General features: G+C 34.8%; 1 protein-coding gene across 1 annotated transcript in view; it reads right to left on the bottom strand.

The window, feature by feature from the left end:
* Nucleotides 1-1,771: 1,771 nt before the first annotated feature.
* Nucleotides 1,772-11,459, bottom strand: part of LOC140448876 (otoferlin-like) — a 576,219-nt gene continuing 566,531 nt past the window's right edge. The window contains exons 29-31 of the mRNA XM_072542001.1: nucleotides 8,527-8,765; nucleotides 8,174-8,453; nucleotides 1,772-2,091 (exon numbers count right to left, since the gene is read on the bottom strand). Coding sequence (XP_072398102.1) covers nucleotides 1,911-2,091; nucleotides 8,174-8,453; nucleotides 8,527-8,765 — 700 coding nt within the window. The 3' untranslated portion in view covers nucleotides 1,772-1,910. The remainder of the gene's footprint in view (nucleotides 2,092-8,173; nucleotides 8,454-8,526; nucleotides 8,766-11,459) is intronic.

The following is an 11,459-nucleotide window of genomic DNA, read 5'->3' as shown; positions in this document are numbered from 1 at the left end:
TATTTCTCCCAGTGTTAATGTTGTCAAGAAAAAATTAATCGATTCCTACAGTGTCTGGGTTGTAACTCGGAAAAAATAGCCGACCTTCTTGCTAGTCCTTTTTCATTGAGGCGTCTTCTAAGCGTTCTCTTACTTACATTCACATTTCGAACCTCCTGCAGACGTTTTCTTACAGCAATTGCTATGGAATGGCGATTTCTTAACCCTACGTTAGGCGCGTGGGCTATATACGTAGCCCAGTGCATTTTAAATTATTGCAGCTGGCGCCAATATTTGGTTGCAATGTGGCTGCTCTGTATAGCTGCTTGTAAGGCATCAATAACGAATACTTGCTAAGAGTTTATTGGATACGCACGTGCGTTTCAAAGATATTAGTGAATTTTTACGTCTAGGCTACGATTGTAGCCCGTGCGCCTAATCGCGTGAGTATTTTTTTATGTTCAGGTGATTTCTCGATTACCATAAAAGTTGTTTTTTTTTACAGAAAATAGGATAAATAAAATGGCAAAAAAACCGGAACGTAGTAATTTTGGTTTTAAAATTTTCAAGGAATATGGTATCATATTTCCAAAAAAAAACAAATCTTAATTTCAAAAGCATGCACCATGACGATGCAATCGATAATGAGACAGGAAACGCTAGAAAACCTGAAACAATTATAATGTATAATGTTACATTATATTCTTTACAGAATTACAGACAAGTCAAAATACAGTAAGCCGTTGTATATTTTGTGATCGAAAACGCGATAGATTAACTCGAAAACAATGTGAAAAGTGTAAAAGATATGCCTGCAAAGAACATTTAAGGGAGATCTGTGTAGAGTGCATTCAGCAAATTTAGGCTATTTTCAATTTTTAACGTAAAATTAATCATTATGTTTTGGTTTTATTCTAAGATTACTATCTATTGCATGTTACATTTAATGTTCTTATATATGTTTTTTTTTAATACAGAAAACAAGGTTATTATGCAATTTGTATCCCTTGATGCAAAATTATACTCATAAATGAATTAAAATACATTATTTAAATTTTTAGAAGTTTTCAGTGTTTATTCTATATTATTTTCATATTATCGTCTAATTCCAATATAAAACTTTTAATTTTTAAAAATTTTAATTTAAGTTGAGATAAATCAACCAATTAAAATTCTTAAATAAATTGGTCTACTATTGTAGCCCACGCGCCTAACCCAGTCAGTAATATCCACGCGCCTAACGTAGGGTTAAAAGTTCCATCACAATAAAATGATCATCTCTTTGCGAGGTAACTCTTCTACGACCAGAACCAGGACGACGTGAGTATTTATCAGTCTCTATAAAACGATGGAAAGCTCTCCGTACTTCTTCTTCTTCTTCTTAAGGTGCCATGCATTTCTGCGTAGGCGTCCACCGTACATCGTCTTGTCAGGTGAGATGTTAAATAATTCTGTTTTTAGCAGCTTTTGAAATACCTACAGTTTCGGATACATAAACTTGACTTCTTCCGTCTTGTAGCAATGCAATAATTCGAGCAACATCTACTGTAGATAACACCATATCTTAATTATTTACTTAGTCGAAATCCACGTTTGAAAAGTTAAATTACTGTTTAATTAAATGTTTTCATCTTAGAAAATAAACAGCGACTACAGAAAACAACAACATAAATGTCAAAACTGTCAAAAACAAGCCTATATGATCGCAATAAATATTTAAATTGAGACGCAATATAAAACAGTGCATAAAACTTCCAATGAATTTTTATTTTCGGAAATTTATAGGGTGGCCACTTTTTTTGTCGTTCAGTGTAGTATTTCTAATATGGTCAACTGATTTCCCAATAATCATTTCATTGATCTTCGCGTACCCTGTATATATCTGGAGTATATATACATATGTGCATAATATTTTAATTTTTAATACTAGTTTAAGCTCCTATCATTTTCTTAACAGTGTAACCAGGTATTGAATAGAAGAATAACAATATAATTAATGCTACTGCTATTATTATAAACAATTTGAGAATAGTCCATTTGTAGTTGTGCCAAATAATGTATCGAATCGATTTTAACGGATTCATGAACCACATGAAAGATGAATCTGGACGACTGAAAATAAAATTTAATTTAAAATGAATATTGTAAAAATATGATTATTATAAAATATGTACAACTTGGATGTTCGCAAAATCTAGCATTCAAGCAGACATACAAAAAAGCAATGCTCTCTTTTGAGAACTGCGCACAACAAAAGACATGTAAGTATATTGAAATAAAAGATGACTACACATGCACATATTATATTGAAGCTTTTATTTATTATATTAAAAACACGGTTTATATTTTATAACATATATTAAAAGATTGGTAAGCTTGTAGCTAGTTTTCTATTTAAATTGGGAGTCTAACTAAGAAGTACGAAGTAGAAAAATATTTAATGAAGTAGGTACAAACCATAACCCTCAAAAAAGGACAAATGATTAAATATAATATCAACAACAAAACGCTTTGAAATTACTTCAAAGAAATATTTTGCCTAAACATCTCCTACCAGGTCTTCTTTGGTCTGTTTCACTACTCTTTCCAGATATTTTCAATCTAGCAGTTCTTTGTAATGGGTGACTATTATTTTGGTTTTAAACGTGTCCTAGTCATCTTAACTCATGTACTTACATTTTGCCATCAATTGGTGTCACATCTGGATTTCTACTACGTTGTTAATTCTTAATTTTTCCCTTTTTTTGTTCATTCATCCATCTAAATATTCTCATTTCCGACACGTACATCTTTTTTTATTTTTAACTACCTAATAATTATAACTGGATTTAAGTAAGTTTGATACCCTTTGGCTTCATGGGAATCTAGATCTAACTCTACTGCATTTACCTCTATCTATTTCCACATTGCTCTGTAATACTTATCCCCTCATTTTTTACAATCATCTCACCATCCAAAGTTATATTATTTTTAATAGTAACTCCATCTATATATCAACTTTCTAAATACTTTCCCATATTTTCAGGTTACGCCTTATAGCTTATATATTGTTGAACATTGTTAAACTAATTTGTTTTTACCTACAGGTACCGAGATACGGCTTCTTCAGTCATCTAGGATTTGTCCCTACACAAACCTGTTCTTCCTGTTTCAACCAACTTCTTGCTGTCTTTCCACAATTCACACTTCTGTATTGATATTATCTGGTCCAATTTTTAACCTTTCTTTATTTTTTGTAGTTCTTCAGTCTTCCTCATTTATTATTTTAATCACCCTTGCTGTTATTGGCTTCATTAGTTCTACTGTTTTTGGTCAAATTATTTTCTTAATATAATGTAAAGTATATTTTCTAATAATTTTTTCTTTTCGTGAACCAGTACTTTATTATTTTCATTTTATTTACATCTAATCTGATAAAAATATTTTCCATTCTTCTTTCTTCGCCCTATGTTTGTCTTTTTTATATATATCTGGTTTTCGTTCTCTATGATAAGTCCATCGTATATATTCCTATAGATTTCTACTTTAGTTTTTGCTACGGTTATTTCCATTTCCATTTTTTATCAGCCTTTATTTTCTTTTTTCTTTAAATTTTTCTGAAATTTCGTTTTTCTCTCTATTTTGAAATTTCTATCCCATATGGTTCTGAAACTATTTTCTTGTGGCATGTCTAACTTAAATATTGTGTAAAAAATACGTTTCGATTTCCACTGCGGAGATCGTTTTCAAAAAAGATTGTTTAAGAATTTTGTTAAAAAAGGTGTATAACCGCCAAAGTTGTTAACGAGGTTATATCATTTCACAAAATTGAAAGTTGATCCACTTGCCTGCGGTGTTATAGGCAACATCAATGCTTTGGCTAAAAATATATATGAATGTGGATTTTTACCCTATGGAACTTCAAATTCTGATTATTCTAAGTGTTCTGCATTATTATGTGCTATAAGCGTTTGTGCGTGGAAGTGTTTGTGTATTGTGTATGTATGTTGTGTGTTGCATATGTATTGTGCGTGATTGAAGACGATGTGTCTTAGAGTTTTTCTTAAACCGTTGGTGTTGGTATATTCTTGTTGTTGATTTCTTCTTTCAATATTGCAGTCATAGTCTGCTACATTGTGCTGATGAGTTTGCTACATATTTTCTTTATAGTAGGATGAGAGCTGCTTCTTTGATTTTTCTCGCCTGTTTCTTTCATGATTATTGATGCATTTTTCCATTGTATTCTGTGTTCATTGTCCCAGACATGTTGCAGATCTGTGACTTCTTAAAGTACCTGTTTAAGATGTAAGTTTTATGATTGTTTATCCTTCCCACGTATTGCAAATTTTGCGCTTCCGCTGCCACTTCATCATTTTTACTATCTAGGATACTTTTCGACATTCTTTCGGTCTCCATTCTCACTAATGAATAGCCCTTTGAAGTCTCTGAAGTTTAAAGAATTCTGAGATCGGTACCTCTTTGAACAGTTAGTAGAGTTCATGGCTGTACATAGATCTTCATATATCGTTTTCGTTAATAGGTCCAAGTATCTTCCATAGAACTTTTCTTTTGAAGACTTCCAGCTTTCTTTTTGTGCCTTCTGTTATCACAAATGTCTTGCATCTGTAACATACTATTGGTCTGATAATAGTTTTGTGGACCTTGATTTTCGATCTTTAGTGTGTATTTTTATAGTAGAATACATGGGCGGGTAAAAAATAGGTTTTATTTTCCTTTACTATTATTCTTTGAATTTCTGGTTTTTCTGTTCCATCCGTGTTTAATGTAACTCCCAAATATGTGAAACTTTTTACAGTTTCAATATCGTCCTCTAATTCAACTGTACGCCTGTTTCCCCTAGCTCTTGTCTGTATTAGCTTTTTTATAATTTAAATATTTATTTCTAGTACGGTCTCTTTTGACCCTCTTGTTAATTGTGAATATATTTCTGCCACCTCTTTTGTTCTGCCAGATATAATGCTGATGTCATCGGCATAGGTGGCAATCTGTATTTATTTATTTGTTAGTAGATTACATGTTCCTATATTCAGCTGTCTTAGCACAAAAGGTTCTCAGTGAGCTCATTTTGTACTCTGACAAATGCTGTTGATGAGTTCATTATTGGTTTTACTTGTCGGATGTATTTTTAGGGATGTTAAAAATATGCAATATTTGATATAACTTGTGTCTATTAATCGAGTCGTAGGCCTGTGTAAAATCTATAAATATGCTATGGACATCAATGTCGTATTCTCACGATTTGTTCAGAATTTGTTTCCCTGGGAATAGCTGATTAGTGGTGAATCTTCCTTCCTTCGAAAACCGATTTCATATTCCCCGACACTATTTTCAGTTAATTTCAGTCGTTTGTTTAATATGTAAGTAAAAACTTTGTACACTGTACACAAGAGGATTCTGCCGCGATAATTTTCGCATTTAAGTTTATTCCCTTTTTATAGATTGGACATATAATCCTGGTTTTCTAGTCACTAGTGATCTTTTCATCATTCCAAACTTTGTTCATCAGCACATGCATTTGTCCTATGAGGTGTTTGCCATCTAATTTAAGAGAAGGTCTACATATACGTAATTTTATACGAAATAAAGCTTAAACTGGTAAATAAGAAGACTTAATATATTAAGATCAATAAAGAAGAAGAAAATGTAGACTCAGAAAATGTATTAGAAAATGAAGTAAGTAAGGCATCTGGACAAGAAAAATAGATTAAGTTTATTATTTAGATTTTTATACCCCTTTTGTAATGGAATAGTATATTAGTGGATATTAAGGTCTTTAAAACCTGAGCGATTTTTCGAGCACGACGGTGCTCTTTGAAATCATGTATTATTACTACAAAAAATTGAAATAAAACTCATATTGGTTCAGTTTGTGATGTACATCAGTATACCTTTCGTCGTTATTAAAATGAGAAAAACAAAAATTGGCAATCTGTGACATAAGATTAATTGTTATCACTGGTTACATATTGCTTAAAAATGAGTTCTGATATTGAATGCTTAAATAGTAAAGTAGAATCTCGGTTAATACCGCAAAAATCGAAAGATGCCTATAAAAAAGAATACGACAAGCTCATTAAATGAATGGAAGAGCAAAAGGGAACAAATACAGATGAATGAGTTGTGCTTGCTTACCTTCAAAAAATGTCGGAACAGTACATGCCGTCGACTATGTGGGATATCCACTCGAAATTGCAAAGTATGACGTGGCCAAGAAGGCGTATGTATTCAAAGAAGGCGTATGTATTTGCGGAAGTTTTTCACAGATTACGTATACATTACGTATTTATTTTTGAAGGTGGTAGCCATTTGCATTATCTTTGGCTCTTGCAGAAGATGTGAATTGTGCGATTTACGCTTACATGACATCGAGGAAGACGGAAGCGTATTGTTTATTACTATCCGACCATCTGAGATTGTGATGGCTTGACGTTTTACAATTGTTCTCTCTCTCTCTCTTCAATGGCGCTACAGCTCAAATCGAGCCCTGGCCGTCTCCAAACTATACCTCCAACCTTGTCGGTCCCGCGCCGACCTTCTCCAGGTTCTCACGTCTAGCAAATTTTGCTGCCAATTCATCCTCCCGACTTTTTCATGGTCTTCCTTTTGGTTTTGCGCCCTGCATTTTACTATCTAGGGTTTTTTTGTCAATCTTTCAGTCTCTATTTTCAGTAAATGACCAGCCCATTCAAGTCTCTGAAGTTTAACGAATTATGAAATCAGTGCCTCTTTGAACAGTTGGTAAAGTTCATGGTTGTACCTGAATCTCCATACTCAGTTTTCGTTAATAGGTCCAAATATCTTTCATAGGACTTTTCTTTCGAAGACTTCAAGCTTTCGTTTTGTGTCTTCTGTCATCACCCATGTCTCGTATCCATAACATTCTTCTTCTTGATGTGCCTATCCGTTACGAATGTTGGCGATCATCATGGCAATCTTTATCATCTTATCTGCAGCAGCGCGGAAATGCTGCACAGATGTTGTATTGAACCAGATTCTGAGGTTCTTTAACCAAGATGTTCTTCTTATTCCTGGACCTCGTTTTCTAAATATTTTTCCTTGCAGGATGGCTTAAAGGAGGGCACATCTGGATTAATTTCGCATAATATGTCCGAACAACTGTAACTTTCGAGATTTGATAGTGGTCAGTACCTCTCGATTCTTATTCATTTTTCTGAGGACCTCCTCATTTGTGACTTGGCAGTCCACGGGATCTTAAGTATTCTCCAATATAGCCACATCTCAAATGCTTCCAATTTTCTGCACATATCTTCGTTCAAGGTCCACGATTCAACACCATAAAAAAGGACAGAAAAGACGTAGCATCGCAGCATTCTTACTTTTGTATCAAGAGAGAGGTTGTGACTCTTGAAGAAGGCCCCCATCCGATTGAAGGTGGATATAGCTTTTCCGATGGGTGCTCTAATCTCCTGGTTGTTGTTCCATTTTTCAGTTATTATGGTGCCGAGGTAGTTGTAGTGCGTCACTCTTTCTACAGGGGTTTGGTTGACCTAGAGTTGACCTTCTGTTATCCTTTTCTTGCTAATTATCATAAGCTTTGTCTTCTTAACGTTTATACTGAGTCCATATTGTTGACTGTAATACGTGATTTTGTTCATAAGAACTTGTAAGGCTTCTAAGTTGTCCGCAAATACTATGGTGTCATCTGCATATCTGATGTTGTTTAGCCGGCAACTATTTAGTAGAATACCTTTTTCAGTTTCGTGCAAGGCTTCGATAAATATTCTTTCAGTGTACAGATTGGCTTTCGAGAATGTCGGTAGTATTAATTTGAACAGTTCCTCTGATTTAAAAAACTGAAGTATAAATATTTCAAACATTACCACCTGTACTTTTCACATTCATTTAACAGATTAAGATTTTCAAATATATGAATAAAGCTTTTGAAATATTTGTTAGTAATATTTTATTCATATTTTATTTATTTTACGTTACAAGATATGTACTCCTGTCAGGTCAGATGAATATTTAAAACTGTTGATGTTGCCATGGCAACTTTAAAACACGTGCGTTTTTGAAAGTTGAATTTAAACACGCTAAGGCATTCTTTAAATATGCAAAATGGGGTACCAATAAAACAAATATATTTTTTAAATATAAAATATTTATAAAAATATCAAATATTAATAATTATTTACTTAATACTCATGCTGTTTTATACCAAATATCTACTTACTTAGGTTTCTCTAATGGATCAGGTTCATTCCTTCCATAACCACCTGGCGCTTTTTCTGCTTCATCTTTACTTAACAAATGAAATTCAGCTTCAACTTTTCCTGTCAATTCCATCTCTTCATTGTCTTTTTTAACAAAAAATGGCCACCAACCTTTTACTCGTTTTTGTTTAAAAATGTTGACCATAGGAACAGATCCATCGGATTTTAGCATATCCAATGTACAGAGTTTAGAAGACTTTGCGCCACGAGGAAACCTATTAAGATCTATTGTTATTGCTCCTGAAAAATAAATGTTTATTTGTTGGGAAGGACTAATTTATAATAAAACTTTTTTAAAAAACGTAAGACATACCTAGAAAATCATCAGCTGAAAAATGATCTGCATCCCAAACTTGTAACTCTAGTCTTGCCGGAATTTTACATTCCGTCTCGTCCCAAGAGAAAAGCGATTCCTTCCGTGATATAACAATTTTTTGTTCTGCTACTAGGTAGTCAAATGGATAGATAAATCTCCAGTTAAAATTACCCTCGCCAGTTAAAGAACGGTAATGAATATCTGTACATTGGCAGTCTTCTGGGCCCTTCAACCATCTTATAACAAATATATAAGTTAGAGATATAATTGTTACATTCATACCCTAGACCAGTGGTTCCCAAAGTGTGGGTAGAGACCCCTTAAGGGGTCACGTTAAAGAACTGAGGGGGTCGGGAAACGATTTCCAAAAAAAAATATTTTTACAATAATGTTTATAGTAAGGTGGTGTAAGTACGTAACCGGGGTAAGTGCGTTTCAACTAAATAAAATTTTTTGTAACGTGAAGTTTGGTATGAAACCGTTTTCAAATTTAGCGTTAAGTATTAAACGAAACAGCTACACATGTGAGTGACAACGTCTTTAAACTCACGACATAGTAACACACGTGTTTTTTGGTAGTTACGTTTGAGGTTATACAAAAAGCAGGTAAGGATTTTTTCTAAGTCTTTTAGATCTCGTATCGCTTACTAGATTTTAATTTGTATTGAATATTTTCGGTTAGTATTGCAGAAATTTCAATTGTTTTGATACCATATATGTTTTTTCGCTATAGTTTGCTAGTAATTAAAAGGTGCGCAGCTGCCCCAAAAATTTATTAGATTGGGCAAATGCGTTTTTTGTGTAGGGGCAAATGCGTCAACGCACTTGCCCCGGCATAAAATTGGAATACAACAGGGCCTTTGGATATAAGAAATTTCACTGTCAAGAGAGCATCCTCTTATACGATATCCATACGACAACACTACGGGATCACTTGAGTGAAATAAGAGGTGCGAAGGAATCAGGACAAGGTCGATCTACCGACATTTCATTGGCAGAAGAAAGGCGACTGGCAGAAGGTCTTCGCACGATGGAGCAATGGATATTCGGTTTGTCCCGTAAAAAAGTTTTAGAATTAACCCAACAGTTTGTCTAATCAAACAACCTCAAGTTAAAGACTGATTCTTGAATTTTAAAAGAAGACATCGGCTGTCTAGAAAGAAACCGGAAATAGTTGAGTTTGTAAGGAATTAGTCCATGTATCCATTTGATATTAAAGATTATTGTAGGTTATTGGGCGAAGCCATTCAATATTTGGGGCTTACTGACAAACCTGAGAGAATCTACAATATAGATGAAACTAGATTTTCCAGTGACCCCTCTAAAACAAAAGTTGTTGGCAAGCAAGGAACATCATGCACAAGAACCACCAGATGGTGATGGCAGCAAGTGCTAGTGGCGAAAAAATTCTTCCTTTAATCGTTTTAAAAGGCAGGAATGAATGGCCAAAGAAAATGATGCCTTCCCTAATACTTCCTATGTTCGTACTAAAAATGGCTGGATTGAAGCTATTTTATTTCGGAATTATTTTAAAAAACTTTGTAACGATTTGCATCTCCTCGATACCGTCAACGCTTCGTACAAACTTATCTTCACCAGATAATCTCATCATCATAAAGAGTGGGTTCAATTTATACCGGAATTCTGCTACGCCATAAACTCATCAAAACATGATTCGGCAGTATTTTCACCAGCGCTTCTTAATTTCGGAAGAGAATTAGACGCATCAGATGCAGCGAAATGCCAAGATAAACAGGAGTACATTGAAAACTTAAATAAATTAGAAGCATTGGCGCCAAAATATTTAGGTCCATACACAGTAGCATCAGTTATATCACCGGTAAAACTAAAATTGTTGGATAGTAGCAACCGCAAACAGGTGACTGCGCATGCCAAAGATTTAAAACAGTGGGAGTGGGAAGGCACCTCCAAAGAGATCCTATCCTCACCTGAGACAGACAGTACTTAAGTAGCGAATTCTGAAAACAGAACTAAGTTCAACCAGCAAACAGTCATGGAAGACATACTAGAAATTATTGAAGAGATGAGCCAATTAAGAACACCAGAGAGACCTGGGCTGCCTGTCACGCCTGGGAAGGAAGCGGAACGCATCCTCAAGAAGTTTCACTAGTTATTTGGTACGCCCATCACTACCAAGGAAGCGCCGCGTGGACCTAAAACCGCTGCAATGACGACTCCGAGGGAGCCACAACAAGGAAACAATTCCGACTTGACGGAAATCGTCCCAAAGGAACTGGTGGAAAAGGGGACCAAGAAATTCGGGGTGACCTGCAACAACGGCACAAGACTAAAAATCAAGTTGTCAAGAAGGGTGAATGGGATCACGCCTTTGTAGGCTATACGCTACAAAAAAAATGTATGCTACATTTTTTTTCAAAGAGAACGGGGTGTAACGATTTGCATCGCCTTGATGCCGTCAGCGCTTCGTGCACACGCATCCCCACCAGAAGTCCCTCCTCCATCGATGTGCGCTAGAGGAGATGGAAGGTCTTTGACCATATAAAAGAGTAGCCGTCGCAAGAGAAAGGAGAGTTCCGTCTGAGTATTGATCTGACAACAACTCCACTGGCTCTAGGATATTGATTGAAGGCCAGCCTCTTCTAGTAGAGTATTGACCTAGTGGTAGTTCCGTACCCGGTTTTGGAGTATTGATCTGAGACATACCTATTCTCTCAAGTTTTGCTGGTCGGAGACTTCCCAAAAACATTTTTTCTAAGCTAATTGGGAAAATATGGACAACAATCAACACAGAAATTATCAACGATGGATTCAAGAATGGAGGTATCTTTTCATTTGATGATTAAGTTGTTTTTGAAAATTGTTACGAGGCTTCTTCTTTAAGTCGATGGCAGATTTTAGCGGACGTCAGATATCAGATATCAGAAGAGACTTCTCTAAATGTGACAGAT

The sequence above is a fragment of the Diabrotica undecimpunctata genome, chromosome 8, assembly GCF_040954645.1.
Source record: "Diabrotica undecimpunctata isolate CICGRU chromosome 8, icDiaUnde3, whole genome shotgun sequence".
NCBI classification, from domain to species: Eukaryota; Metazoa; Arthropoda; class Insecta; order Coleoptera; family Chrysomelidae; genus Diabrotica; species Diabrotica undecimpunctata.
This window is presented reverse-complemented; position numbering and strand designations above follow the sequence as displayed.